Genomic DNA, 24,870 nt, shown 5'->3' with positions numbered 1-24,870 from the left:
TGCTTGGTGCATTGTTGATACAGGCATTTGAGGAGCTTAATGTGCAAAATTTATGATGGTAAGAATTGAGAGAGTAGCTGACAAGAGCTAGCTATAAAATGAGTTGTTACTGGAATCCTTGCGGTATTATTTAAAAAGGAGGAAAGGTACAAAGGTTCCAATAATGGGTAAAGCTCAAACCACTGGCTATTGTTATGATATGTATTTGTTGTTTCTTTTTCCACAGCAAATTGTCATCTTTCTCCAAAATATATAATGGTCTGTTATTCAGCTTCAAATGTATTTTGATGGTTCTATGAGCCATAGCATGATGTGAACAATTTTGACTTTTTTTAGTTTAGAGGTTGGAATACTCATACAGTTCAGAGAAAAGAATGAAATAGCTCAAAATGATGGTTATTACAGCTGTAACTCCAATACAAAGATTGCCAGCCCTGTGCCAATTGTAAGCTATTTTTCATCATAATTGATTCTTGTACACTATGCTGCTAGGAAATGGTTCAAAATGTACATCATGGGGTCCAGCTGGTATGGTATTTATATTAGCAATTCATTTTTCTTGTGTTGCCTCACTGGTATTTATATTGTCAAACTGCCTATAAGACACTTAAATTAGATCCAACAGAAGATCTTTTTCTTTAAAGTAAGCAGTGTAGAAAGGATTAACTATTATTATTATTTCATTATTATAACTGAGCACATAACTCTGAGGGAATAATTTTTCAGTTAGTTCAGCCTCTTCTTCTGTTGAAAAAAATATTGAAAATTATCAATAACATGTTACAGTTTTCTCAAATGGGTTCATTATTCAAAAGTATTTGTTGCAATGGATTCATTTATTTACAACTATTGCATGGGGGTTCACAAGCCACTAGTTGCAAATGTTTAATAAGCAAAATTTGAAGATCAGGCTGTGTCAATGTTTTGACTGGTCACATTGATCTCATGGTGGTGTTTCTGGTCCCTGAATATAACTCTTAGAATCAAGAATCCAGTGTGATTTTTTTAAAGAGTAAAATCTGTTTCTGTGAATAGTCTCTAGTAGTCACTTAAGGTATGTCTTCACTGCAATTAAAAACCTGTGACTAACCCATGCCAGCGGACTCGGGTTTACGGGGTTGTTTCACTGCAGGGTAGACTCCCGGGCTTGGGTTTCAGCCCATGCTCTGGAACCCTCCCACCATGCAGGGTCCTAGAGCCCAAGCCTGGAAGTCTACCCTGCAATGAAACAGTCCTGCAGCCTAAGCCCTGCAAACCTGAGTCAGTTGACACAGGTCAGCTGTGAGTTTTTAATTACAGTGTCCTTAAACTGGCAATGGTCCCAGCACAGATTATAGAATATCAGCCTGGATGATCACCGTGCAGCTCACACCCCATTTCCCTCATGTTCAGGATAGGGTATCTGTCATATGCAGGTGAAATTATGCAGCCTTGTTGCACGTGTGGTTGTTTTCTACTCTGGCCACTGCAGGGAGCCCCAGGCCCTTTAAATCACCAGCCTGGGGAAGCCGTACTGGCTTACTTTCATCTCTGTGTTTCATCATTATTTAGTCAGCCCTTACTCAAGCTCAGTAGAAGTTTTCCTGATTAAACACTCAGCTGCAAGCTGCTAAGAGAGTGGTCAGAGAAAAGCCAAAATCTTACTTCATTGAAAAGATGAATGATCTATTCCTGGTTCAATTACAGTTGGATATGTAGGCCAAGATTTTCAGACATAGTAGCCTGAATTTAGGCTCCTAAATCTTGGCCAAGACACTAATTATAGATTAATGAACATTCATGGCACAGTATTATCTCTCTCCTTAGAGGTTTAGGGCCACATTACTACTCAGATAAGGTGCGCATTACACCAGATGTGATTCCATTCATTGAAATGAGCCTACTTGTGCAGTAATGTAATATTCAGAAAATTAGAATCTAATCCATAATTAGTAGAATTCAATAAAGTAGACCTAGGTACAGCTTGAATACCTTGATCTCTCAAAGTGCTTTATTACACAGAACTGATGAACATCTGTCATTTGGTAGACACCCAGCTATCATTCCATGCCAGCATACTCAATGACAGATTCCCTGATACTGAAGTTGAGTTTCTTGTTGCTGGTTTTCTGCAGAGTAGTTTGGTGGTATAGAAATCTATTCCTCTGATGATAAGTCAAAACCACAAGACAAATCTGTTATCAGAAACATTTAAACAGTTTTCTTAAACATGGTTTTGACAGTAGAGGTTGCCAAAGAAACATGCATTTTGCTTAGATTTCATACTGAAATTTCAGTAAAGTGCATGTCCTTAATTTGCCAAAGCACTTAAGCACCTGCTTAAATTTAAGTATACGTGCAAATACTTCCTGAATGAAGATCCTTTCCTGCATTTGCTGTAGTTAGAATATACTCATTTAACTAGTAAAATACCACCCAAGGGCCAGATTCTGTCACTTTTACTCTCACTGAGTCGAAGATTCATAGATTTTTATGGACACTGTGATTAGCTATAAGATTTCATTTAGTAATTACTGCATCAAGTCCAAGCAGTGAAATCAGTAGGACTAGTTGTAGAATAAAGCACTAATCAATGTGAGTAAAGGTGGAAAAATCTGTCCCTAAATGTTTAGATTAGCTATAGATAGGAAGAAACATAATCTAATTTATGGAGCTATAGCTCTAATGTGTTTTACTGTAGGTTTAGTACCATATACATTATGCTTTACAAAGATCAGTAATGAAATGATTCAGTGAAGGAGAATAATAGATGAATAAAAGGTTAGGAATAAATCCTTCTTCTAAAAGGCATGTACAAAACCAGATAATAAATATATCCCAGAGGAAAAAGTTGAAATGATAGGTCCACACATCTGCTAATCCATTAATTTAGTGCAAAGTTCAGGTATCTTTAAGGTTTATCTAGCATTCAGAACAGTGTGTCCAGGGTGGAGAGATCAGAACTCTGTAAAAAAAAAAACATTAGAACATCAAAGGGATTTTCAGTCCAACACAAAGTTAGAAGGAAATTAACAGTAACAGTTGCTGGCTATATTCCATCTTCAGATATAAATGTTGTGGCATGCACAATGTTTTTAATCAGAGCTGAACCTTAATATTGTATATGAAGAGTTGGACAGAACTTCTTACAAAAACATGATTTAATGTAGGGGATAAAAAAAAATTTAAAAATAAGCACCCATTATATATCTAGAAGGTGTTCTGCCAATGAGCTAGCTTGATTAACTAAATGCTACAATGCTCCTTAAAGAAACATTTTAAATTCAATTCATATAAAGCTCGTATGGATGAATCTAAGGAAATGGAATCCTTGCACTACTGTAGGTTTAGGGACTTTTCTGTAGCAACCTTCATGGAACTTGGAGGGAGCAGCACAGGCTGCAGAATGGAAGGGTCTAGGGAAGTAGGCAGGAAGTCATTCTGTGAGCATATAGCTGCAATTGAAGCATCCCTGTAAATAGTTCTCTTAAGAAAGAGCTAGTTTCATTTTACAAGCATGAAGTCCTTATGTGTTATTATCCAGCACATGGGAGACAAAACACTTCCTTACACTGGATGAAATCCTGACTATTGAAGTCAATAGCAAAGCTTCCATTGACTTGGGGGAAGCCAAGATTTCATTTATATTTATATGTTTATATTTCTTGCTCCCCTCACATGGGCAGGGAGCAGAGAATTCTTGTTTGTTTGTTTTTGTTTTGCTGATGCAGGCCCTTAAGTGCCAGTCTCTGAAATATTTTCTTAAGCTTTTCTAGGTGTTCAAGATGCAATAGATGTTGGTACAGTGTTGGCATATGTGAAACATTGAGGGTCTATGATTAAACTTTTACTTTTGTTGTGTTGGAAACAGGAAAAATGTCTTTGTCTCAAAACTGATATTCTTTCAGAATGAAATAATTAGACACAGCTATAAAGCAACTCTCCTTTAGACATTGAAATGCACCTTCTGTACACAGTGACACCTTGTGGCTTTCTCAGGGACTTCTCCCTTCTGTAAACCTGAAGAATTCTCTTCACTTGACCAATTGCAAATTCTGTGCGAGGAAGTTTCTCTCTAAATTATGCCTGATGTTTCAATGAATTGTTTAGCCTTGATAATTTATCTCTGCTAGTAAGACATTTTAAACTGTATCCTGCACACAACGTGACATGTTAGAGACATGAAACGAAAAACACTTTCACTTATTCCAGTTTCACTCATTTATCACTCCCTAACTGAAAGGCAACTCTCTTTATTTCACACAAAGGGAGATTGTGCTGCTTTGAGAACTGCTAAGAGGCCTTAAGTTCAAATTAGCAATGTTTACATTGTGATTTAAAGCCAATTTCTACATCAATTATTACAACAGGAGATTTATTTTAAAATAGTGTCTCTCCTCACCCCGAGTTGATCCTTCCTCACATAAGAAATATTAAGCCTGTAATTGCTCCCATATGACTGATTAGTGACTTTATGTCAGGAGACTGCTCTTATATTTGAAAAATCTTCTAAAGATACAAGCTTTGCCAACAGTCTTTCTGAGGCTCATTTTATTGTAATTAGAGCTGACCAAAAATTGGCAAAAAAAATACAACTGAAAACATTCCATCAGTTGTTTTTGCCATTTTTTGTGAAAAAATTTTATTACAATTTTTGTTGCCATTTCAATATTTTTTGACTAGCTCCAATTCTGATGCATATCTGCTAAGCATCCTAGAGGACTCTAAGACCCCAGTGTTCATAGTCTTAATAATCCTTAATACAAACTTTCTGCTGTTTTGGGCAGAGACTAAAAAATGTTGCCAAAATCTAGCCCTTCCCCCTCTGATCTAAAGTAAATTAAAAAAACTTATATTTAAAACAATGAGCAGATAGAGGGGATGAAACCTTGATCCTACCAAATAGGCCAGCCTTTTACCAAATGTCTCTATCAGTTTAAAGAGATCAACAAGGGAAGAGTTGGATTAACAGCAGAAGGGGTGGCAAAGCATGCCAGTAGGAATTGCTCAACATAAGTTCAGTGCAAAGCAATGTCTTTCCTGTACTCATGCATGTATGCGTGCGTGCTTCCTGACTGTGCATGTTAAAGAAACTCTTAATTTACAAAGTGGTTAGTAAGATGGGTGAAACACAGAAGTTGTGCCTATGCTGTAGAGTGCAATCTAGAGTGTCCAGGATGGCAGGTAGACTCTTGGGGTGGCATAAAGTCGATGGCAAAACACAAAGAAGTGGAGAGGAGAGTGAAAAAGCCCAGGCTCAAATGCTCATTTTAGTTACACCAACAGAAATCTAGGGTAATTCCACTGATTATGGGAATTATCCTGGATTTACTCCAGTGTAACAGATCAAAGTTTGGCCCATCTGGGGAAGAATTAAAAGATGACAACAAAAAGAAGATGACATTTTTGTACCTATTATAATAAGTCATCTATGCGTGTGTGGTGGGGGTAAAACTGTGGGCCTGATTCACCACTGTGATATTCCAGTTTTATGCCAGTGCAACTCCATTGATTTCCATGAGCTACACTAGAATAAAGCTGGAAAATCATAGTGGTGAACTAGGCACTATGACTTCTTTCTGAGGGTCTAATGTTATAAACAAATGCATCAAGATTTACTTTTGAGATGTAAGATGGCTCCATATTCCCTTGAGTCTCAGTATATATGTCTTAGGGGAATGTTGATCCTTGTAAATTATGAAAGAGGGTTTTGTTTCACATCTAGAATTATTATGCAGTCATCCCTGGGTCACTAGGTATTGCTGCCCCTCTTGTGCAGCCAGCACTCCTACCAGATTTTGTGCTTGGTCCAATGGGGCTGTCTTTGCAGCAGACACTAGCATGTCTAGAGGAAATGGCTCTATTGTATTTTTTTGTTTTAATGTTAATTTTAAAAATTGCTATTAGATGGGATTTATTCTAACAAAGAGCATGGTTGCTCCTGGTCAGCATTGCTAATGTTTACTCCTTAATGTCTGATACCGGAAATGCATAACTAGGCAAACATGATCAGGCTAATTTATCTGGAGGCAAAGCTTTTAAATGGGCAACTAGCTGGTCCATCTGACCTATGGCATTCCTGGTGTTAATGGGTCTTAGAAACCATCTGGCAGGGATAAAGAGCCAGGAGGTTCTGGAGTTATATAGTGTACAAAGTGAGGCTGTGTTGAGGTTGATTAGGTATGGGGACACTTCAGTCAACTGTGTTTGGGCTGGTGTCTATTGTGCAGAGTAATATGTAAATATTAGAGCTAAATTAACAATACACCAGGGCACATGCATTTCTCTCACATACAGCCTGAGTCATCAGGCTATATGATGGAGAAGTGCAGGTAGGTTAGGGACATTAAATCTAGCCTCCTGTCTGGGATTAGAGCATGAGATTGCAATGCCGAGCCCCTCCATGCCACTTGATCTGTGCCAACTCAGATCCAACGGTCCATCCCTTGGCCCGCCCCTGTGCAGCTCTCCACAGTAGCTTATGCCAGATTTTCAATGGAGACCCCTTCCTCAGTGTTCAAGGAGTGCGCTGGCACCATTACATTGCAGCTCTTCTTGCAGGTCCCAACCGTTTTTGCCTTATGGAAAAGTCCTATAGAATTTAATAGAAAATTGTATGTTTTTTCAATTGGCTTTTGGACCATCCTAAATTATTGAAGAGAGAATTCTATCCTTGGCATAGCATTCTATAATATGGTAAAAACTGTGTAGAAAGAGTTTAATTCTCTGTGGGCTGGTAACTGTGGTATTTCAGTTTTATGCTGAAATCAACCCCATTGAAGTTACCTTGACATAAAGCTGGAGAATCCTTTCCTACAAGTAGTAAATTCTGTAAAACACAGGTAGATGTCTGTGGGTTCAGGAGTAGGGGTCTAGATTGAATACATTACTTTACAGCAGTGCCTGGATTTAATTTGAGTCATTAAGTATGTTTTAACTATTTTTATTTTAAGTAAGGTATTCAGAGGCTTTGGTACCTAATACATACAGAATATTTATTATTATTTCTTTTAGAACAGGCAGCCTAGTCACTAGCTTAGAAAAGCCATGGCGTATAACTTTGTATTAGCTTCTACTGTCATGACTTTTGTAAAGGCCACCAACAGTGATGCAATTTATTAAAGCAATACTGATTAAGGCCCTGACCCTGGAAAGTGATCAATCCTTGCAGAATCTCATTGGTCCCAGTGGGGCTCAGGGCAGGCATAAGTGTTCACACAAGTCAGGCTCTTTGCAGGATAAAGGCCTAAAAATGACAGGCAACTTGGGTGACTGACTCCTATGGGTTCTTAGCATTCATCAGCCAACTGTGCCACTGCTTTACTTACTCTGTTTTCTCAGATTAACATCACTATGCTCTAGAAATCCCCTGTGCACGCAAGGCATTGATCCATACAGTCTCTCCTAGCCTAAACTCCAGGAGCTCCATTGGTGAAGGTGCCTGACTCAACACACTACAGTAGGTTTCATATGCTACCAACTTACCACCAGTACATTGTAGAAGAAGCAAGGGAAGAATGGGCCTGGGCTGGTGCTTCTACCCTATATTTTTATTAATATTTCCTGAACAAATCGTGTTCTTAGGGTTCCCTGTAAGACCAAGCAATAATTTAGATGCTGATTAGAGTATGAAATGCAGTGGAACTGTAGAATACTTACTCTCTTGTCAGCCCTAGAACAAAGGAGGAAAAAACTGCCTCCAGCTACACTTACCCTGGCAGCTGGGATATTGTAGTTTAATGAGGCACTTGTTCAGTGCAGAGGTTTACAGAGGCACACACTAATGCTCAGCAGGATTTGCCGTATTTCTTAGTAATTAAATGAAATTACATACGCCTCAGCAGTAGAGTTTTCCTGAAGAGACATAGACAAAAGGAAACCAGACAATTCACTTTATGAAAGTGTTTCACATATTTGCCTGACTAGATATTTTTCAATTTCTTAGCTCAGCCATGCAACAAGATAACTTGAGAAGTGGTTAGAGCAGCATGGAAAATCCTCACTGCAGGTTAAGAGCAGAGAATGTAACGTTTTTGAAATCGGCTTGATTTTTTGGTTGTGTGGAAAATAAAGGCCGTTTTGGAGGCAGAAAATAAATAATACTAAGACATTGAATTTCTAAGTTACATTCCATCTGAAATGCTTTCTGAACACCAGTTAATGTAGCTGCATAACATCCCCTCAAAACAGGTAGGTAGCTATCACTCATTTTATTGAGGGGGAAACTAAGGCATACAAAGGCAAGCCAACATTTTCAGAAAATTGAACATTCATCTGTCCCATAGGTGGCACGAGAAATTACCAGTTATGTCAGAAACTAGTCATTTCTCATGCAGTTACTGAGATTGTATGTGTAACTGCAGCCATTGTCTGTACAATTTAGGTGCACAATTGCAGATGCAGTTTTCTGAAAACATGGGCCTAAGGGACTTTCATAAAGTTACACAGAAAATCCAAACAGACCATGTCCACTGAGTGCCTGAATCAAGGCCTTCCATGTCCCCTAGTCAGAGAGGCTTCCTTTGCCTCATTCACACTCCAAGATGGTCATGTTGACATAAAGAACTAAGAAGAAGTGAATCTTTTTTTTTCTTCCACCTAAGAAAATGATAAAATTTCAGCACAAGTCAAATTCACAGACATCAGCGTTTGTTCCATTTATTTCACATAAAAATAACCAATTCATATTCGCTCAGAGACATGGCATTATTTTGCTAGAAAGAAATTTTGACAAGTGAATACTAATGAAACAAAAACTGGTTGAACGAGTTTCCAGGAGCGGTAACCTTTGATTCGCTCTAGTTTAAGATTTAAAATCCCTTCCAATGTAACGTTTCACATAATAAGCCAGATTCCTGGCTCTGTTCTACCTGCTTTGCTTGTTCCAGTGTCACAAAGTAGCAGAGCTGGCACTAGGCATAAGCCGACTATACAGTTGCTTAGCGCTCTGAGCAGCTCAAGGGGGCCTCCTATTATTAGTATGCGTTGTGTGTGTATGAGGGAGGGGGTATTTCTGCTTAGCGCCCCCAATGGGCTAGCACCAGCAAAGAAGCCAGAAACCCTCCAGCTGATGATTCCCCCAGCCTCATTGAAAAGCAGGCATATCTGGAGGAGGATTGAAGGATGGCACCACAGACTGGTGGCTGAGCCTCTTCTCCATGTGGCAATGGAGGGATGTGCATGTAAAAAGGGCTTGAGGGATGCTCCAGGCCGTTAGCACCATATCCACTGTGCACCCAAACCAGCCATCAGCTATCCAGACCCATTTCCCTGGGGCTCCATCACTTTGTTTAGCTCCACTGTGTCTTCTCTTGCAGTAGTAATGTATGCAGGCACTTCTCACTGCCTGGAAAAAGCCAAGCCCAAATGGAGGAGTAGTGAAATAGGAATGCAGCTGCTTCAGAAACAGACAGACAATTGGAGCTGCTCAGAAAGTGGAAAATTTTGACCTTTTAGTGAAAACAAAACACACAAAAAATTCAGCCAAAAAGTGAAAGGTTTTATTTTTCAGCCTAAAACTACTTTCCAGTTTATGGTTTTTCAATAACAAAATTAACTTTTCCAAATAAAGCAGAAACTTTTAATGAACTTTTTGTGGGCCAAAATCCAATTTTCCATCAAAAACCAGTTTCAACAGAATTTTTTCAACCAGTCTTACAGACTAAACTGATGAAATAACTAATTTATTTTGGAGTAAAAAATGTCAGCCTTGCCTCTGGGGATTAAGTTTCTGACTGCCATTAACATGGCCTCTCCCTGTTTCCACTAGAAAATTGGGGGGAAACGTTTTAACAAGGTAAAAATGAGTGGAAGTAGCACTTTCCCTTTTCAAAGTGGCACTTTCTCTAATTTTGGCTGGTCTGTATCTTTAAATGAGAGAAAGAAGCACCAAGTGACACTGGTTTTTTTCGTCCGGGTAAAAAAAATTAGAAAATGACTGCAAGTGCTTTATTTTCCACTTTGTTTCACTCTTTCACGGCTTTCCTTTTTCTAATGGGAAAAGCGTATTGAAATTAAAAAAGTAAGAGAGTACGATTTTAATCTCCAAAGTAAAACAAATGAACCCAACCAAAATTAAATGAAAATTTTTGAAATATGAAATTTTTTCACTGGGGGGCGGGAACCCAACAGTTTCAACCAATTCAACTCCTGAGTCCCAGTCCAGTGTCATAACAGCAAATTCATCCTTCCTCTCTGCTGTTTTATAAACAGTTGGGCTGCCCAGGCTGAACCCAGGGCAGAAATTGATCCTTTGTTGTACAGGAATCTTGCAAGGGACAAGGTTGCTGGGAGAGTCTAGTGTGACCCAATTGTGCCTCCTAGTGGAGTAGAGTGAACTTCAGGCACGCACACATATTTCTCAGCAATTATACCTGCCACTCACAGAGCTTCTTCTGTGCGGGCAGCTGCTCTCTGCAACCTGTTCTGCCTTCCCTGTGCCCAACTGAAAACTGCAGCAGAGGTTTTTAATTTGTTCTTACGAGTGGAGGAGGAAGCAGATTACTTAGTCTGCTGAGATATGATTTTGCAGGATGACTCCACTGGGGAGCCCACTGGTGAGATCAGAGGCCAAGTCATTTACAATATGTCAGCTTCTGCCCTGCACAGTCGCCATGAGTGCATTAAGTCTATCCGATGGGAGAAGAGGGAAGGGGGGCAGATGTGTAATGCTCACGTTTCCTGTCTCCATTCTCATTCTAAAGAGACCACATTGCTCTCTGCACAGGATGGTCATGTTTCTTTGCAAAACTAATAGAGATTTGCTTGGAACTGATAATCAAATATATCTGTGGTCATTCTGACTGCCACCCAGAGCATGGCCAGCTTCTAACCTCTTTTATAACAGGGTGACTCTGGTGCAACTCAACTAACTGCATGCTGATGTGGGTATGAGGATATGTCTGTGCTAACAAGCATTAGAAATTGATCTGCGCTGAAGACTTTCAATAAAAGAATTCCCCAATGTGTCTCTTTCCATTTTGCAGAAATGTCACTGGGCCAAATCTTGCACCTTTCCCTCAAATGCCAGTGAAAGTGAATGGGAGTTTGCAATGAGCAAGACTCTGATCCTGAAATGGGATCTGGGCAGCCAGACTCCTGCATCTGTCTGAACCTCCCTTGATTTCAGTGGAGCTCCACAAAAGTGCAAAGATCTATCTCCGTGAATCTCACTTCAGGATCAGGCCTTATGCAAGACTGTTATTTATGTAGATAGACTGATAAAAGTGCCCATCTCAGGGCTTCAGGTTTGAGCCCTGGGTTTATAAAAATGGAACCCTGCTCTTTCTGAAACCACTGAGCAAAATGAAGCCCTATATTTGAAGTCTTTGTTTACTCTGCCAGAGACTGAGCTTTACTTAATTCACATGACTTTAGAATCCCTTGAGCTTCAAATGTTATTAAGAGTCGACAAACTCTTTCCACCTTTCTTCAGCACAGGTGTGGTAAACTCAAATCAAACCTTCACCACTAATTTCGAGTGCATCTGCTTTAAAATATCCTAGGTACATACAAGTCTGTTCCCAGCTATCCAAATCCGTTTCTAATATGCCACATTAAAATCCAGTATGGAAAAATGCCATATGTTCAGATTTAAAATGTAATAAAATGATGTGTAGTTGTATGATGGAAGAACACAAAAAATACTTACAAATAACAGAATGTGATGAAATCTGTAAGGGAAATTATATCAGGTGTAAATAGCCTGAATTTCAAATCATAAAAGCCTGACCAAAATAATTTTCATTCTTAATGAAGTAATTGTCAGGGTATTAAATGTGAGTCCAAATAAATGTCTTTTTTTCTGTATAATCATAACAGATCTTGGGTGAAATCCTGGCCCCACTGTAGTTTTGTCATTAACCTCTGTGGGGCCAGGATTTCACTTTTCATTATTAATCAGCTCCAATATTTATGACTTGTTTTAAACCATTCCTTGAACTCTCTCAAGGGGAGATAGTACCCAAAGAGCAATCTAGTAATGATATCAAGCTACCCACTCTTAACTCCATCACCACTGCCTCTCCAACCATGGCTCCTTCTTCTTTCTTCCCTTCACCTTTCAACTCATTGAATGCACTGTTTGTGGCTGCTCCCCCAAGCCTGTCTCCTTTAGCTCTAAGCTGGATCCCCTCCTTTCTGTTTCCTGATCTCCCCACTCTACTGAAATTGCAAACACAATCAGGTCATATGATTTCAGGGACTTCATTAAAAAATAATCGAATGGATTTTCTTCATTCCCAGATTTTCACAGAGGTGCTATGCTGGATATTTGGTGCTGATTGCATTAGAGCAACTAAGTGGCTTTTTCTAAACCCACACATGGTCAAATGCTGTTCATATTACTGACTTCAGTGTAAGTGCAGCTGTGAATAAGGTGAGCAGGCTAGTTTAGCAGCAATGTCCATTGCTGAGAAGTGTAATGTGACCCTGCTGAAAAGAACGGCAAAAGTGCAGGCTCTGTTGAGTAGAGCTGTGCAAGCCTTAAGTAATGAAACTTGAAACCAGACAAAATGTTAGTGGTTGCGGGTTTTGTTCCCAGCCCAAGGTTCAGCTCAAGTTTTGTTGCGAGATTCACAATCTTGAGCAGATTTAAGATGGAATGTCACCAAACTCAGCTTTCACTAGCCTTTGTTCTGAGCTTTGGATTAATTCAAACGCCAGCTCAAAATGAAACACAGGGTCCTGATCATGAAAATCCTTGACACACTCAATTCCCATTTGTCATAAACAGATGGTTAAGGGTTAATGTCTCTTTCACCTGTAAAGGGTTAAGAAGCTCAGTGAACCTGGCTGACGCCTGACCAGAGGACCAATGGGGGGACAAGATACTTTCAAATCTTGGTGGAGGGAAGTCTTTGTTTGTGTTGTTTGTTTTGATCGTTGTTCACTCTTGGGGCTAAGAGGGACCAGGTGTTCTCAATCTTTCTGAATCAGTCTTTCATGTTTCTAAATTGTAAGTATAGTCAGGAAAGGTGGATTAGTCTTATGTTTGTTTTATTAACTTGTAAATGTGTCTTTTGCTGGAAGGATTTTTTCCTCTGTTTGCTGTAACTTTGAATCTCAGGCTGGGGTGGGGGGAGTCCCACGAGGCTATATGAATCTGAGTACCCTGTAAGCATTTTCCATCCTGATTTTACAGAGAGAATTTTTTCCTTTTCTTTCTTTAATTAAAAGCTTTCTTTTTAAGAACCTGATTGATTTTTCCTTGTTTTGGAATTCATGTGATTGTGTCTAAACTTATCAGGGATTGGTGGGGGGAAAAGGAAGGGAATGGTTAATTCCTCTTTGTTTTAAGATCCAAGGAGTTTGGATCTGTGTAGCTTCCCAAGGCAACCCAGGGAGGGGAAAGTCTGGGGGGAGGGGGAAGGAAGGGCAATGGTTTATTTCTCCTTGTTTTAAGACCCAAGGGGTTTGGGTCTTGGGTTCCCCAGGGAAGGTTGTGAGGGAACAGGAAGTGTGCCAAACACTATATTTTTGGCTGGTGGCAGCGTACCAAATTTAAGCTAGTAATTAAGCTTAAAAATGATCACGCAGGTCCCCACTTTTTGGACGCTAAAGTTCAAAGTGGGGAAAAACCACTGACACCATTGAAATCAAATGTCTCTCTTACCCACATTAATGATTTCCTATTTAGTGATTTCAATCTTTAGCTCTCAAAGAGGTCTACGAAGAAGGGTAAGTATCCCTATCCCCATTTTATAGACAGGTAACTGAAAAATAACTTACCCCAGGTCACACAACAGGCCAGTGGCAGGAACAGGCCCCATCACTCAGAGCCTAGCACCCTATCTGCTGGCCCAAGGCTGCCCCCTTCTTTAGGAATGAACTCTAATATTTAGGGCCTGTTTTAATTCATCCTTTATACAGTGGAATATCAGTACTTTTAATGCATGTCTTATGCAGTCATATGTGAAGGAATTGCAATTAATCAGTTAATGTTTGTGCGGTTCTCAGATACCAAAGAGATGAGTGCCATAGAAAACACTATAAATAAATTAATTAAATAAATTCTTCCTGGCTCTGATACAATAGTCTCTCTCTCTCACACACACACACACTGGGCCCTATTTTCTCTTCAGGTACACATGCACAAATTCACCAGACTTTAGAGGGAAGTGCACAGGGGCATTTTAGGATGGAAGAACTTAGGGTGGGGCCCATCTGTCTTGATGGTGAGAGATTTGTTGCACTATATTTTAATGTCACTTTATTTTAGAGCTCTATAATTATGTGGCGTCGAAGGTCTTGCCCAGGAGATAGTGTAGTAATTGGCGAATCATCCTTGAGGATTGACAACTTACTTTTTGACCACAAACAACATGCAAGTTGTGACAATAGAAAGGTAATTAAATCTTATGCAACAGGGCCTAAACTGATTGCAAATAGGTGTTAGGATGCAATTGACCTCCTATCCCATGCACAGCATTGCACAGTGTAACATAAATTATAGGAGGTATTTACTTTCTTTAGAAGTATTAAATTTAGATCATTGATGGAGACAGTGTATAACATGTAAATTAACCAACAGCACTATGTAATAACAAGAAACACTCCATGGTCACTTCTGACCCTAAACCAGTGTACTATCATGAAACTTTTAAATTTTAAATTTAGAAATAATTATATTTAGAATTGCTAATTTTATGTATAATTATAAGGTACTCTTCAGTGATGTCATTTTGCTGTTATATTAATAATTTAACAGCTTGTAGTTGGTATGAATGATTATTAATTAATTTCTAGTTGTACCCATAAACTACGAGGTGTTTTGCAAACATAAAAGAAGGTGAAGTTCCTGTCCCAAAGGCTTGCAATCTAAGGGACAGATTTTCAAAAGAGCTCATTATCACGTGTTGTTCTGAAAAGGAGCTGTTGAGTGTTGAGCACTTCTGGAAATCTGGCCAAAGCATTTATATGTTTAGAGAGTGTTGATCTCTTTGGCCTACAGGACAGACAAAGGCTAGTGAAACTTGTAAATCAGTGGAGTTATTCCTTATTTACAGTGGAAATACTGTTGAGATCAGAATACGGTTCACAATATTTACCCTGGAAAAAACAAGTTTTTGGTACTCCCTTTTCTCTAATGGAATCTTTTCCCTTTTATAGAAATAGATGAGAAGAGAAAGAACAACTCACAAGGAGAAGTAAGTTAGTTACATTTTTTAAATTATGGGCTATTATTTAACAACCATTTTGAAATATATTAATTCTTGTTTTGCTGGTTTATACAATTGTTTATATTACCAGGCTTCCATAACTGACACAGCTTTTAATGGATGAAGCTTCTAGACCAGGGGTAGGCAAGCTATAGCACATGTGCCAAAGGCAGCGTGCGAGTTGATTTTCAGTGGCACTCACACTGCCCGGGTCCTGGCCACCAGTCCAGGGAGCTCTTCATTTTAATTTAATTTTAAATGAAGTTTCTTAAACATTTTAAAAACCTTATTTACTTTACATACAACAATAGTTTAGTTATATAATATAGACTTATAGAGAGAGACCTTCTAAAAAGGTTAAAATGTATTATTGGCACTTAAATTAGAGTGAATAAATGAAGACTCGGCACATCACTTCTGAAAGGTTGCCGACCCCTGTTCTAGATAAATGGCTTTGTACAAATACCTGTTGCTCCTTTAGTTCTGGTCAATTTCTCCATTAGTCTCTATTCAGGCCAATGAGCACAGCAAACGCCATTCAGTAGTGCAGGGGAGATTAGGGATTGCAAGCTTCCTTTCTAATTCTGTATCAGGGCCAGAACTAGTGCTCATTGAAATCAATTAATCTTTCCATTGACTTCAATGGACATTAGCTCAAGTATTAAGTTTGCAATGAAGTCTAAGGTTAGCTCCTCCAGTCCCATCTCTTTCTCCCCCAAATTCTCCCACCTCCCTTCAATCTCTTTCTCTTGTTCTGATGTTTTAAGGAGGCAAGCACTGCTTTAAAAAGCAATGGGCAGTATTGTTTCAGACACAGATCCAAATACAGACTCCTGAAGCCTTGCTGTGATGAGGAGCAACGGCATGTCACACGCAGAGCATCAAGAGCACTCTTTGAATACAACAAATGTTTTATTCATAAACAGCATCTTTCCATCCATTATGATATAATAGGATAATAGCATTGGCCATATTTATGTGAAAGTGTTTTTCCTAAGCGCCAACTTAAATTAATGTCTGTTGAAAGACTAGATCTGTTAGAAAATACACTGACAGTGTACTAATCTCTAACACACAGAGAAATATAAAGAGGCCTTTCCAGTGAATACTTAAGAAAATGATGAATTTCCATTGCATCACTATAATAAAATACAATAGGAAATTGATAAGATGAAAGAATAGTTCTCTTAGGCTTTGTCTATCCAGTTTTTGTACCTCCATAATTGTTTTGGTCAGTGATGTGACATTTTATGAAACTAGATATACATTGCACAACTCCTAATATAGATGTAGTTATGCATCTATAGATGTAGTTATGCATGTATAAAGGGGGCTTATACCAGTATAGCTTAGTCCCTTTCCATAGATGGTTATAGACACTTTTATACCAGTATAATTACATCCTCACAATAGTTTTAGCGATTCAGGTATAGTTACGTATTAGTTAGATACTGGTATAGTACAACTTTGAGCGTAGACAAGGCCTGAGTGTTGTACCAAACTTAAATGTGTCAGCAGAATTCCCTTACATCAAGCCCCACTAAAAGCATATAATTTGAATGTTTAAACTATTTATTGTTTAGGAGAGTTTCAATAAGAACATAATACCGGCCATACTGGGTCAGACCAGTGGTCCTTCTAGCCCAGTATCCCTGTCTTCCAACAGTGGCCAATGCCAGATGATTCAGAGGGAATGAACAGAACAGGGCAATTATTGAGTGATCCATCCCCTGTTGTTCAGTCCCAGCTTCTAGCAGTCAGAGGCTTAAGGAAATCAAAAGCATGGGGTCGCACCACTGATTATCTTGGCTAATAGCCGTTGCTGGACCTATCCTCCATTAACTTATCTAATTATTTTTTAAATCCAGTTATACTTTTATCCTTCACAACATCCCCTGGCAATGACTTTGACTGTGCATTGTGTGAAGAAATACTTCCTTTTGTTTGTTTTAAACCTGCTGCCTAATAATTTCATTGAATGACCTCTGATTCTTGTGTTATATGAAGGGGTAAATAATAATTTCTTATGCATTTTCTTCACACCATTCATGACTTTAGAGACTTGTTTCAGGTTGCCCCTCAGTCGTCTCTTTTTCAAGATGAAGAGTCCCAATCTTTTAAATCTCTCCTCATACGGAAGTTCTTCCATACCCCTAATCATTTTTGTTGCCCTTCCCTGTACCTTTTCCAATTCTAATATATCTTTTTTGAGATGAGACAACCAGAATTGCACAGAGTATTCAAGATGTGGGCATACCATGCATTTATATGGTGGTATTATCATATTTTCTGTTTTATTATCTATCCCTTTCTTAATGATTCCCGACATTGTGTTCACTTTTTTGATGGCCGCAGCACATTGAGTGGTTGTTTCCAGAGAACTATCCAAAATGACTCCAAGATATTTTTTGAGTGGTAACAGCTAATTTGGACCCCATCATTTTGTATGCATAATTGGGATTATATTTTCCAATGTGCATTACTTTGCATTTCTCAACAGAGAATTTCATCTGCATTTTGTTGCCCAGTCACAATCTATTGGAAAAAAATGTGTCTCATCAGTTTGTTTGTGCACTTTTATGAATGTCAGTATTTCTTTAATTATTCTAGAATTGAACATGTGAACGTTACTTTTTTGGAGGCTTTTTTCTTTTGGATTATCACTTCTACTATTTATTTATTTATGTGGTTGTATGTCTTTTACTGAATAAAGCTTTCATTCTTTCAGTTCATGTAAAGATATATTTCCCATATGGGTATCAATTTTATATGGAATGTAAGTTGTATAAGCTACTTTATTTTAATGCTGAAAAATACTTCTTTATATTCAGGCTTGTTTTAAAACAAAGTTGGGCCTATTTTACCCAGGAACCAAAAGAACTGCAACTGAGGCCTTGTTTATACTACTGCGGTAAGTTGACCCAAGTTATGTGGCTTAGGCCGACTTACTGCAGTGTCTACACCGCGCTGTGTAGACCGAAGGTGCTCTGCCGTTGACTTCCCTTACTCTTCTCACAGAGATGGAGTACTGGAGTCGACCAGAGAGTGCTCTGCCATTGATTTAGTGGGTCTTCACTAGACCTGCTAAATTGACACCCGCTGCTTTGATTGCAGCAGTGCCAATCTACTGGTAAGTGTAGACAAGGCCTTAGACACAACTCTTTGTATCGAATCATGGCTTTTCATATAGGTAGGTGGCATCCCAGGAACTGGAATCTGATTCATACAACATACCTTCTTTATGAAGAACTCTTGCCATTGATACAGTTACCCTTGTGAATTCTGAGCAATTGTACGGTGTAAAGGTGCTCTAGTTTGGGATGTCAACACAGGCTACAAAGTCTGTAGATGTAGGTGGGTATGTATTCAGTTTCTGGGGGTTACTTCAGACCCATATCGACTATAGGGCTGGCTGCAATCAGGTGAAAGGGGAACAAAATATATGCCACAAGGCAAGAAAAGTGTTCCCAGAATTGCAAATCTCCAAGTTTGTTTTCCAAGTAACATGGATATTTCTCTATCAGAAGTGCAAATGCCTTATTCAAGAGGGCATGCTACATGAAATATTACTGTAACACACAGGAAGCATATCCAGAATAACCACACCACCCTATTAGATAATAATTGTCTGAATTGTCTACCACTGACTGGAGCAGAACTAACAGGAACTCAGAGGGAAAAAGGGCTATGTGAACAATACAAGCCATGTTGGTAAAAGAGGCAATGTAGAAAGACTGCATAACTTATAACCAGCAGACTTGATTTCCTCCACACCCGCCCAGGAAATGGTCTGACATGGTTTGACACTTTCCTTCTATGTTTATTTAACCTCTTTCTCTTATTCCTAGTCACAGAACGCCTCCCCTAAGCAGAGAAAGCAGAGTGTGTACACTCCTCCTGCCATCAAAGGTACTGTTCAGGTACTGTTTCTCGTTATGCTAATGCATGTTTTGTTGCTGCCCACTGGTTTTCCACCATCTCACTAAAATAAAAATCAACAACTAGATAAACAATGAGTACATTTGCCCATGGATAACTCAACCCAGGAATGATTGGTTGCTTTAATTCTTATCTACCTGTGCATCTTATCTATGCATTTTCATACTTTGAATTAATTTCCCTCCACTTTTTCCTCTTGAAGTATCCTAGCAGCACTGGTATAAAGCAGTCATTACTTCTCAACTTCTAAATGCTATCACCAGCCTGTGGTAACACATGCTTAGATCCAAATCATTCAGACCAGTACTTATGCAGTTAGTCCCATTCCTTTGAATAGAACCACTTGCATGATTAAGTGTTTGCAGGATCTTGCTCATACAGCTCACTCATTCTTATTTAGAGCATTCCTTGGTGTTGTATCCTGCCTGTTGGGCATCTGCTAAAAGGATGGAAGGCCAAAGCTGCACAATGATGATCTGATCCTATGAGGTATAGAGCTCTTAGGCTGATATCATGAGGAATTGAGAATTCTCAGGATCTCCTGGGAGGGGTTTGGCCCAGATCCTCTAATGTATTTAGGTGCCTAACTCCCATTGATTTCAAGTGAAGTTAACCCTAAAAACCTTTAAGGATCTGGTCCTTAGAGATTTTCAGAATTTGGACCTGAATATGAGCAACAGGAGTGGAAGTAGTGATCAGGACTAGTGAACTTAGCCATAGTTTCTGAAATGATGCTGAACAGTGTTTGTCCTTGGCCACATTTGCAGCTTAAGTATGTTCAGAACTGGCTCACTTTCACCTTTGATTGACACTTATTGTCAGCACTGGGTCATTTTCATAATGCAGGCAAAGGTCCATTTTTGCAAGGTAGAAAGTGTCTCCTGCCAGCTGCTGAGTGTCCTCAGCTACTATTGCTTCTAATAAATGTAAGTGATCACATAGTAAAGAAGTAGAATTAGTGTAAGTTAGCACTATTTCCTATAAAGCTACTAAATAATTACGTCAAATATCAGAGGGGTAGCTGTGTTAGTCTGGATCTGTAAAAGCAGCAAAGAATCCTGTGGCACCTTATAGACTAACAGACGTTTTGAAGCATTAGTTTTCGTGGGTGAATACTCACTTCGTCGGACGCATGACACACGCTTCGTCTCATGCATCTGACTAAGTGGGTATTCACGCATGAAAGCTCATGCTCCAAAACATCTGTTAGTCTATAAGGTGCCACAGGACTCTTTGCTAAATAATTATGAAATAGCTCATACTATAGTATGGTAGTTTAACCTATAACCCAGGTACACATAACTTGTTCCACAATTTGAAATCTCCAGCTCTGCTCACAGTAGTAGCTATAATGATATTACCCATGTGCATGGGAATTATGTACCACGTCGGGGTAATTATTTACTGCTCTAGGTTAAAATTTCATTTACTGGATATTAGAAATATATTGCTTTTTCCAATTATATTGATTTTCTAAAAGAAACAGCCTTGGTATGGAAATAATGTCTATTAACCTCACATATTGTATTGCTGTACACTAAATTCAAACTAAATACTGTGTAAAAATGTTCTGGGTGTATGCAAAAATTCAATTTCTGTATTTCCTCATGATGATCTTGGTTGTCATGGGCCCACAGCTTTAATATCATCTTGGGGTATCAGGTATGTTTAGAAACTAGAGTTGCTTACTCGTTCTTTAGGATAGATGTAGGAATGGCTAATTTCTATTGAGATCCTCACTGCAGAGTGACAGATTTTCTAGTTAAAAATTATATGATTTTCTCTGAGGTAGAAGAGCTCACAGCTGGGCTGAAATGGTTTGTAAATAAAACAAAGCAAAACACGCACTGCCACAAAGTTATCCCTAAATACTACAGGCCAGATTCTGTCCCAGTCACAGCATTGTGAACCTGAACAACTTATCAAGTAAATGAATTACTTTAATGTGAACCAGGAACCTTTCAGTTCATGCACCCAATGTCCACACAGGGGAGTTACAGGGCAGCACTTTGGTGTGCACTGTTCTTTATTCCTGGATAGTCCAAACTGTGGGGCAGCACAGAATCATAGAACCATGGAGATAGTAGGGACTGCAAGGGTCATCTAGTCTAACCTCCTCCCAAGATGCAGGATTTGTTGTGTCTCAACCATACAAAGACAGATGGTTATCCAGCCTCCTTTTGAAAACCTCTAGTGAAGGCACTTCCATGACTTCCCTGTTCCATTGTCCTATTGTTCTTACAGTTAGAAACTTTTTCCTGAGATTTATTCAACATCTGCTGTGCTGTACTTTGAACCCACTGCCTCTTGTCCTGCCCTCTGTGGCAACAGTGAACAACTGTTCTCCATCTTTTTTATGGCAACCTTTCAAATATTTGAATGCTGCTATCATGTTCCCCCTTAACCTCTTCTTTTCCAAACTCCTCTTTTCAAGTTCTTCAGCCTTTGCTCATATGGCTTGCATTCTGTCCCTTTGATCATCTTTGCTGCTTGCCTCTGCATTCTTTCCAGTTTCTTCACATCCTTTCTATATATGGGTGACCAAAATTAGCTGCGGCCTAACCAGCGCCAAGCAGAGTGGTACTAACACCTCCCATGACTTGCATGCTATGCCTGCCTCTATTAATGCAACCTAAAATTGCATTTACTTTTTTTTTTTTGCAAGAGCATTGCACTGTTGACTCTTGTTGAGGTTGTGATCCACCACAACTCCCAGATCCTTCTCAGCAGTGCTGCTGCCAAGCCAGTTATCCCCCATTCTGTATTTGTGCATTTGGGTTTTTTCCTCTAAGTGAAGCACTTTACATTTGTGTTTATTGAATTTCATTTTATTGTCTACAGCCCAGCTCTCCAATTTATCAAGATCCCTTTGAATTTTAGCTCTATCGTCCAAAGTGTTTGCAACTTCCTTCCCCTGCCCCTCGGAGCTTTGTGTCATTTTCAAATTTGATCAGTATCTCTCTATTCCTATATCAAGGTCATTAACAAAGATGTTAAATAACACCAGACCCAAAACAGATCCCTGTGCAACCCCACTTGAGACCTTGCTCCAGTCTGATACCATTCTATTGATAGTTATTTGTTTGTGGTTGTTTAACCAATTATGTATCCACATAATGGTAGTTCCACAGAGCCTGCATTTCTCCAGCTTATTTATCAGAATGTCATGGGTGTCAAAAGCCTTGCTAAGGTCCAAGTATATTAGGTCCACTGCATTCCCCCCACCCACCAAACCAGTTACTCTGTCAAAGATGGAAACCAAGCTGGTTTGCCATGATTTGTAAATCCATGCTGGCTGCTAATGATTACCCTTTCATCCTCCAGATATTTCCAAATAGAATGTTTTATACATTGCTCTAATAGCTTCCCAGCTATTGAGGTCATACTGACTGGTCTTTACTTCCCCAACGCCTCCTTTCCCCCCCTTGTGAAAAATGGGGCACTCCATTAGCCCTTCTCCTTCCAGGACTTCTCCTGTCATCCATGAGTTTACAAATATTATTGCTGGTGGCTCTGAGATTTCTTCAGCTAATTCCTTCAGCACTCAGGTGAATAGTATCAGGTCCTGTTGACTTGAATTTGTTCAAATTAGTCATATAATCTCTGATGTATTGTTTTACTTATCCTGATCTGCATCCCTTCCTCTTTATTGCCTATGGTAACTTCGCTAGTGATCCGGTCACATATTATTTCTTGTGAGAAGACTGAAGCAAAGTAAGCATTGAGCAGCTCTGCCTTCCTATCATCTTCTGTTACCAGCTCATCTTCTCCATTGAGCAGCAGTCCAACACCATCAATAACCTTTTCTTTTGTCTGACATATTTGTAGAACCCCTTCTTGTTGTCTCTAACATTTATTGCCATCTGTAACTCATTCTTTGTCTTGGCTTTCCAGATTTTATCCCTACACGCTTGCACTATTCCCATGTATACTTCCTTGGTGACAAGCCCCTCCTTCCATTTCCTGTATATATCCCTTTAGGATTTTAGATGGCTAAAAAGCTCCTTATGCAGCCACATTGGCCTCCTGTGGCTCTTATCTTTCCTCTGAATAGGAATAGCTTGATGCTGAGCCTCTAATATTACATCTTTTAGGAACTGCCTGCCCCCTTCAACTCCTTTTCTTCCTAATTGGTCTTTCCATGCCTACTATTTGTCTGAATTGGTTGAAATGCACCTTTCTGAAGTCCAGTGTCCTTGTTCTGCTCTTTCATGTCCTCTTTTCCATAGGATCTTGAATTCCATCAGATCATGATCACTTCTTCCCAAGTTCCTGAACACCTTCACATTTGCAACTAATTCATCTCTGTTGGTCAACACCAGGTCCAAAATGAATGACCCTCAGTTGTTTCCTCAACTTTCTGAATCAGAAAATTGTCCTCTACACAAGCTGAGAACTTGCAGCACAATTTATGTTTTGCTTTAATAGACTTCCAACAGATATCGAAGAAGTTAAATTTCCCCATTAATACTAGCTTATGTGTATTAGCTAATCTTGTTACCTGCTTGTGAATGCCACATTCACTTCCTTTTCTTGATTTGGAGGTCTATAATAGACCCCCATCATAATATCGCTACTACTATTTTCTCTTTTTATCCTCATCCTAAAGCTCTCAGTATGTCGGCCACTCACTTCCTCTTGGATCTGAGAGCAAGTGTATGCATTCTTGACATACAGCATGATGCCTCCTCCTTTTCCTCCAGACTTATCCTTCTGGAACAAACTATATCCCTCAGTGCTGGTCCTTCAGTCATGGAAGTAGTCATATTAAGTCATAATTGTCTTCATATACCACAACTATTTTAATGTCTTGTTGCTTGTCTTATTGCCTCTTTAATGCAGTTGTGGTTTCTAGTTCCTTTTCCAGAATTTAGCCCCTTCCCCTTGACTTCATTACTTGAGCCTAGATGCACATTGGATGAATTTTTGTCACCATCATCCATAAGACCAGTTTATAGCTCTTCAGGTTAGCCAGATGATGTCCAAAGATGCCATTCCCAGTATTTGATAGATGGAGTCCATCCCAGCACAGTAATCCTCTTTCCTGGAACATCACCTCATTGTTGAAGACACCAAAGCCCTCTCACCAATGCCACCTGTCTAGTCATACTTTTACTTCCATGATTTAATAGTCACTTCCCAGGCCTTCAAAGGGAGCATGGATGAGAATACCACTTGTGCCCCAAATTCTCCTTCTTCTCAGAACCCCATGTAATCTATAGTGATCCGCTCAATGTCATTCTTGGCAGTATTGTTGGTGCTCCTGGGGATAAGTAGGAAGTGGTAGTGGCATGAGGGCTTGATGAGTCTTAGCAGACTCTCCATCACATTCTGAATTCTAGCTCCAAGCAAGCAGCACACTTCTCAGGATTCCTGGTCCAGATGGCAGATTGATGACTCTGTCCCCTTTAGGAGAGAGTCCCTGACTACTACCACCCGTCTCCTCCTCTTGGGAGTGGTGGTCGTGGAACTCCCATTCCTAGGACAACACATCCTATGCCATCCGGCTGACAGTCTCCTTCTGATCCCTAGCCTCAGATGACTCTTCCAAGGCACTCTCAGCAGTAGTACCTGTGCAGACAGCCTGAATGCAGGTGCTTACCTCTATCTGTGTTGGAGATATACTGATTCTCTTCTTCCTTCTTCTGGAGGTCATGTGCTGCCAATTTTCTTCCCTGTTCTTCAGTTCCCTCTGCACTGCCCTCTCTGATTTTTTGGCACGCTCTAACCAGAGTGCCAAATCCTGACTTCTGCCCAGGAAGTCTTCATTTTCTCTCATGCAATGCAGAGTCAA

The 24,870-nt window shown here is 39.5% G+C and overlaps 1 protein-coding gene across 3 annotated transcripts in view; it reads left to right on the top strand.

Moving 5' to 3' along the window:
* PPP1R1C (protein phosphatase 1 regulatory inhibitor subunit 1C) overlaps window positions 1-24,870 on the top strand; it is an 80,652-nt gene that overhangs the window by 19,268 nt on the left and 36,514 nt on the right. For 2 of the 3 annotated variants that reach the window (XM_032783778.1, XM_032783777.1), the window contains exons 3-4: window positions 15,088-15,125; window positions 18,986-19,046. In XM_032783778.1, coding sequence (XP_032639669.1) covers window positions 15,088-15,125; window positions 18,986-19,046 — 99 coding nt within the window. Of the gene's footprint in view, window positions 1-15,087; window positions 15,126-18,985; window positions 19,058-24,870 lie in introns of all 3 variants that reach the window. The other variant, XM_032783780.1, reaches the window with a different exon arrangement.

This window comes from Chelonoidis abingdonii, chromosome 10 (genome assembly GCF_003597395.2).
Source record: "Chelonoidis abingdonii isolate Lonesome George chromosome 10, CheloAbing_2.0, whole genome shotgun sequence".
Taxonomy (NCBI): domain Eukaryota; kingdom Metazoa; phylum Chordata; order Testudines; family Testudinidae; genus Chelonoidis; species Chelonoidis abingdonii.
The sequence above is the reverse complement of the archived record's forward strand: the minus strand, read 5'-3'. Positions and strand labels throughout refer to the sequence as shown.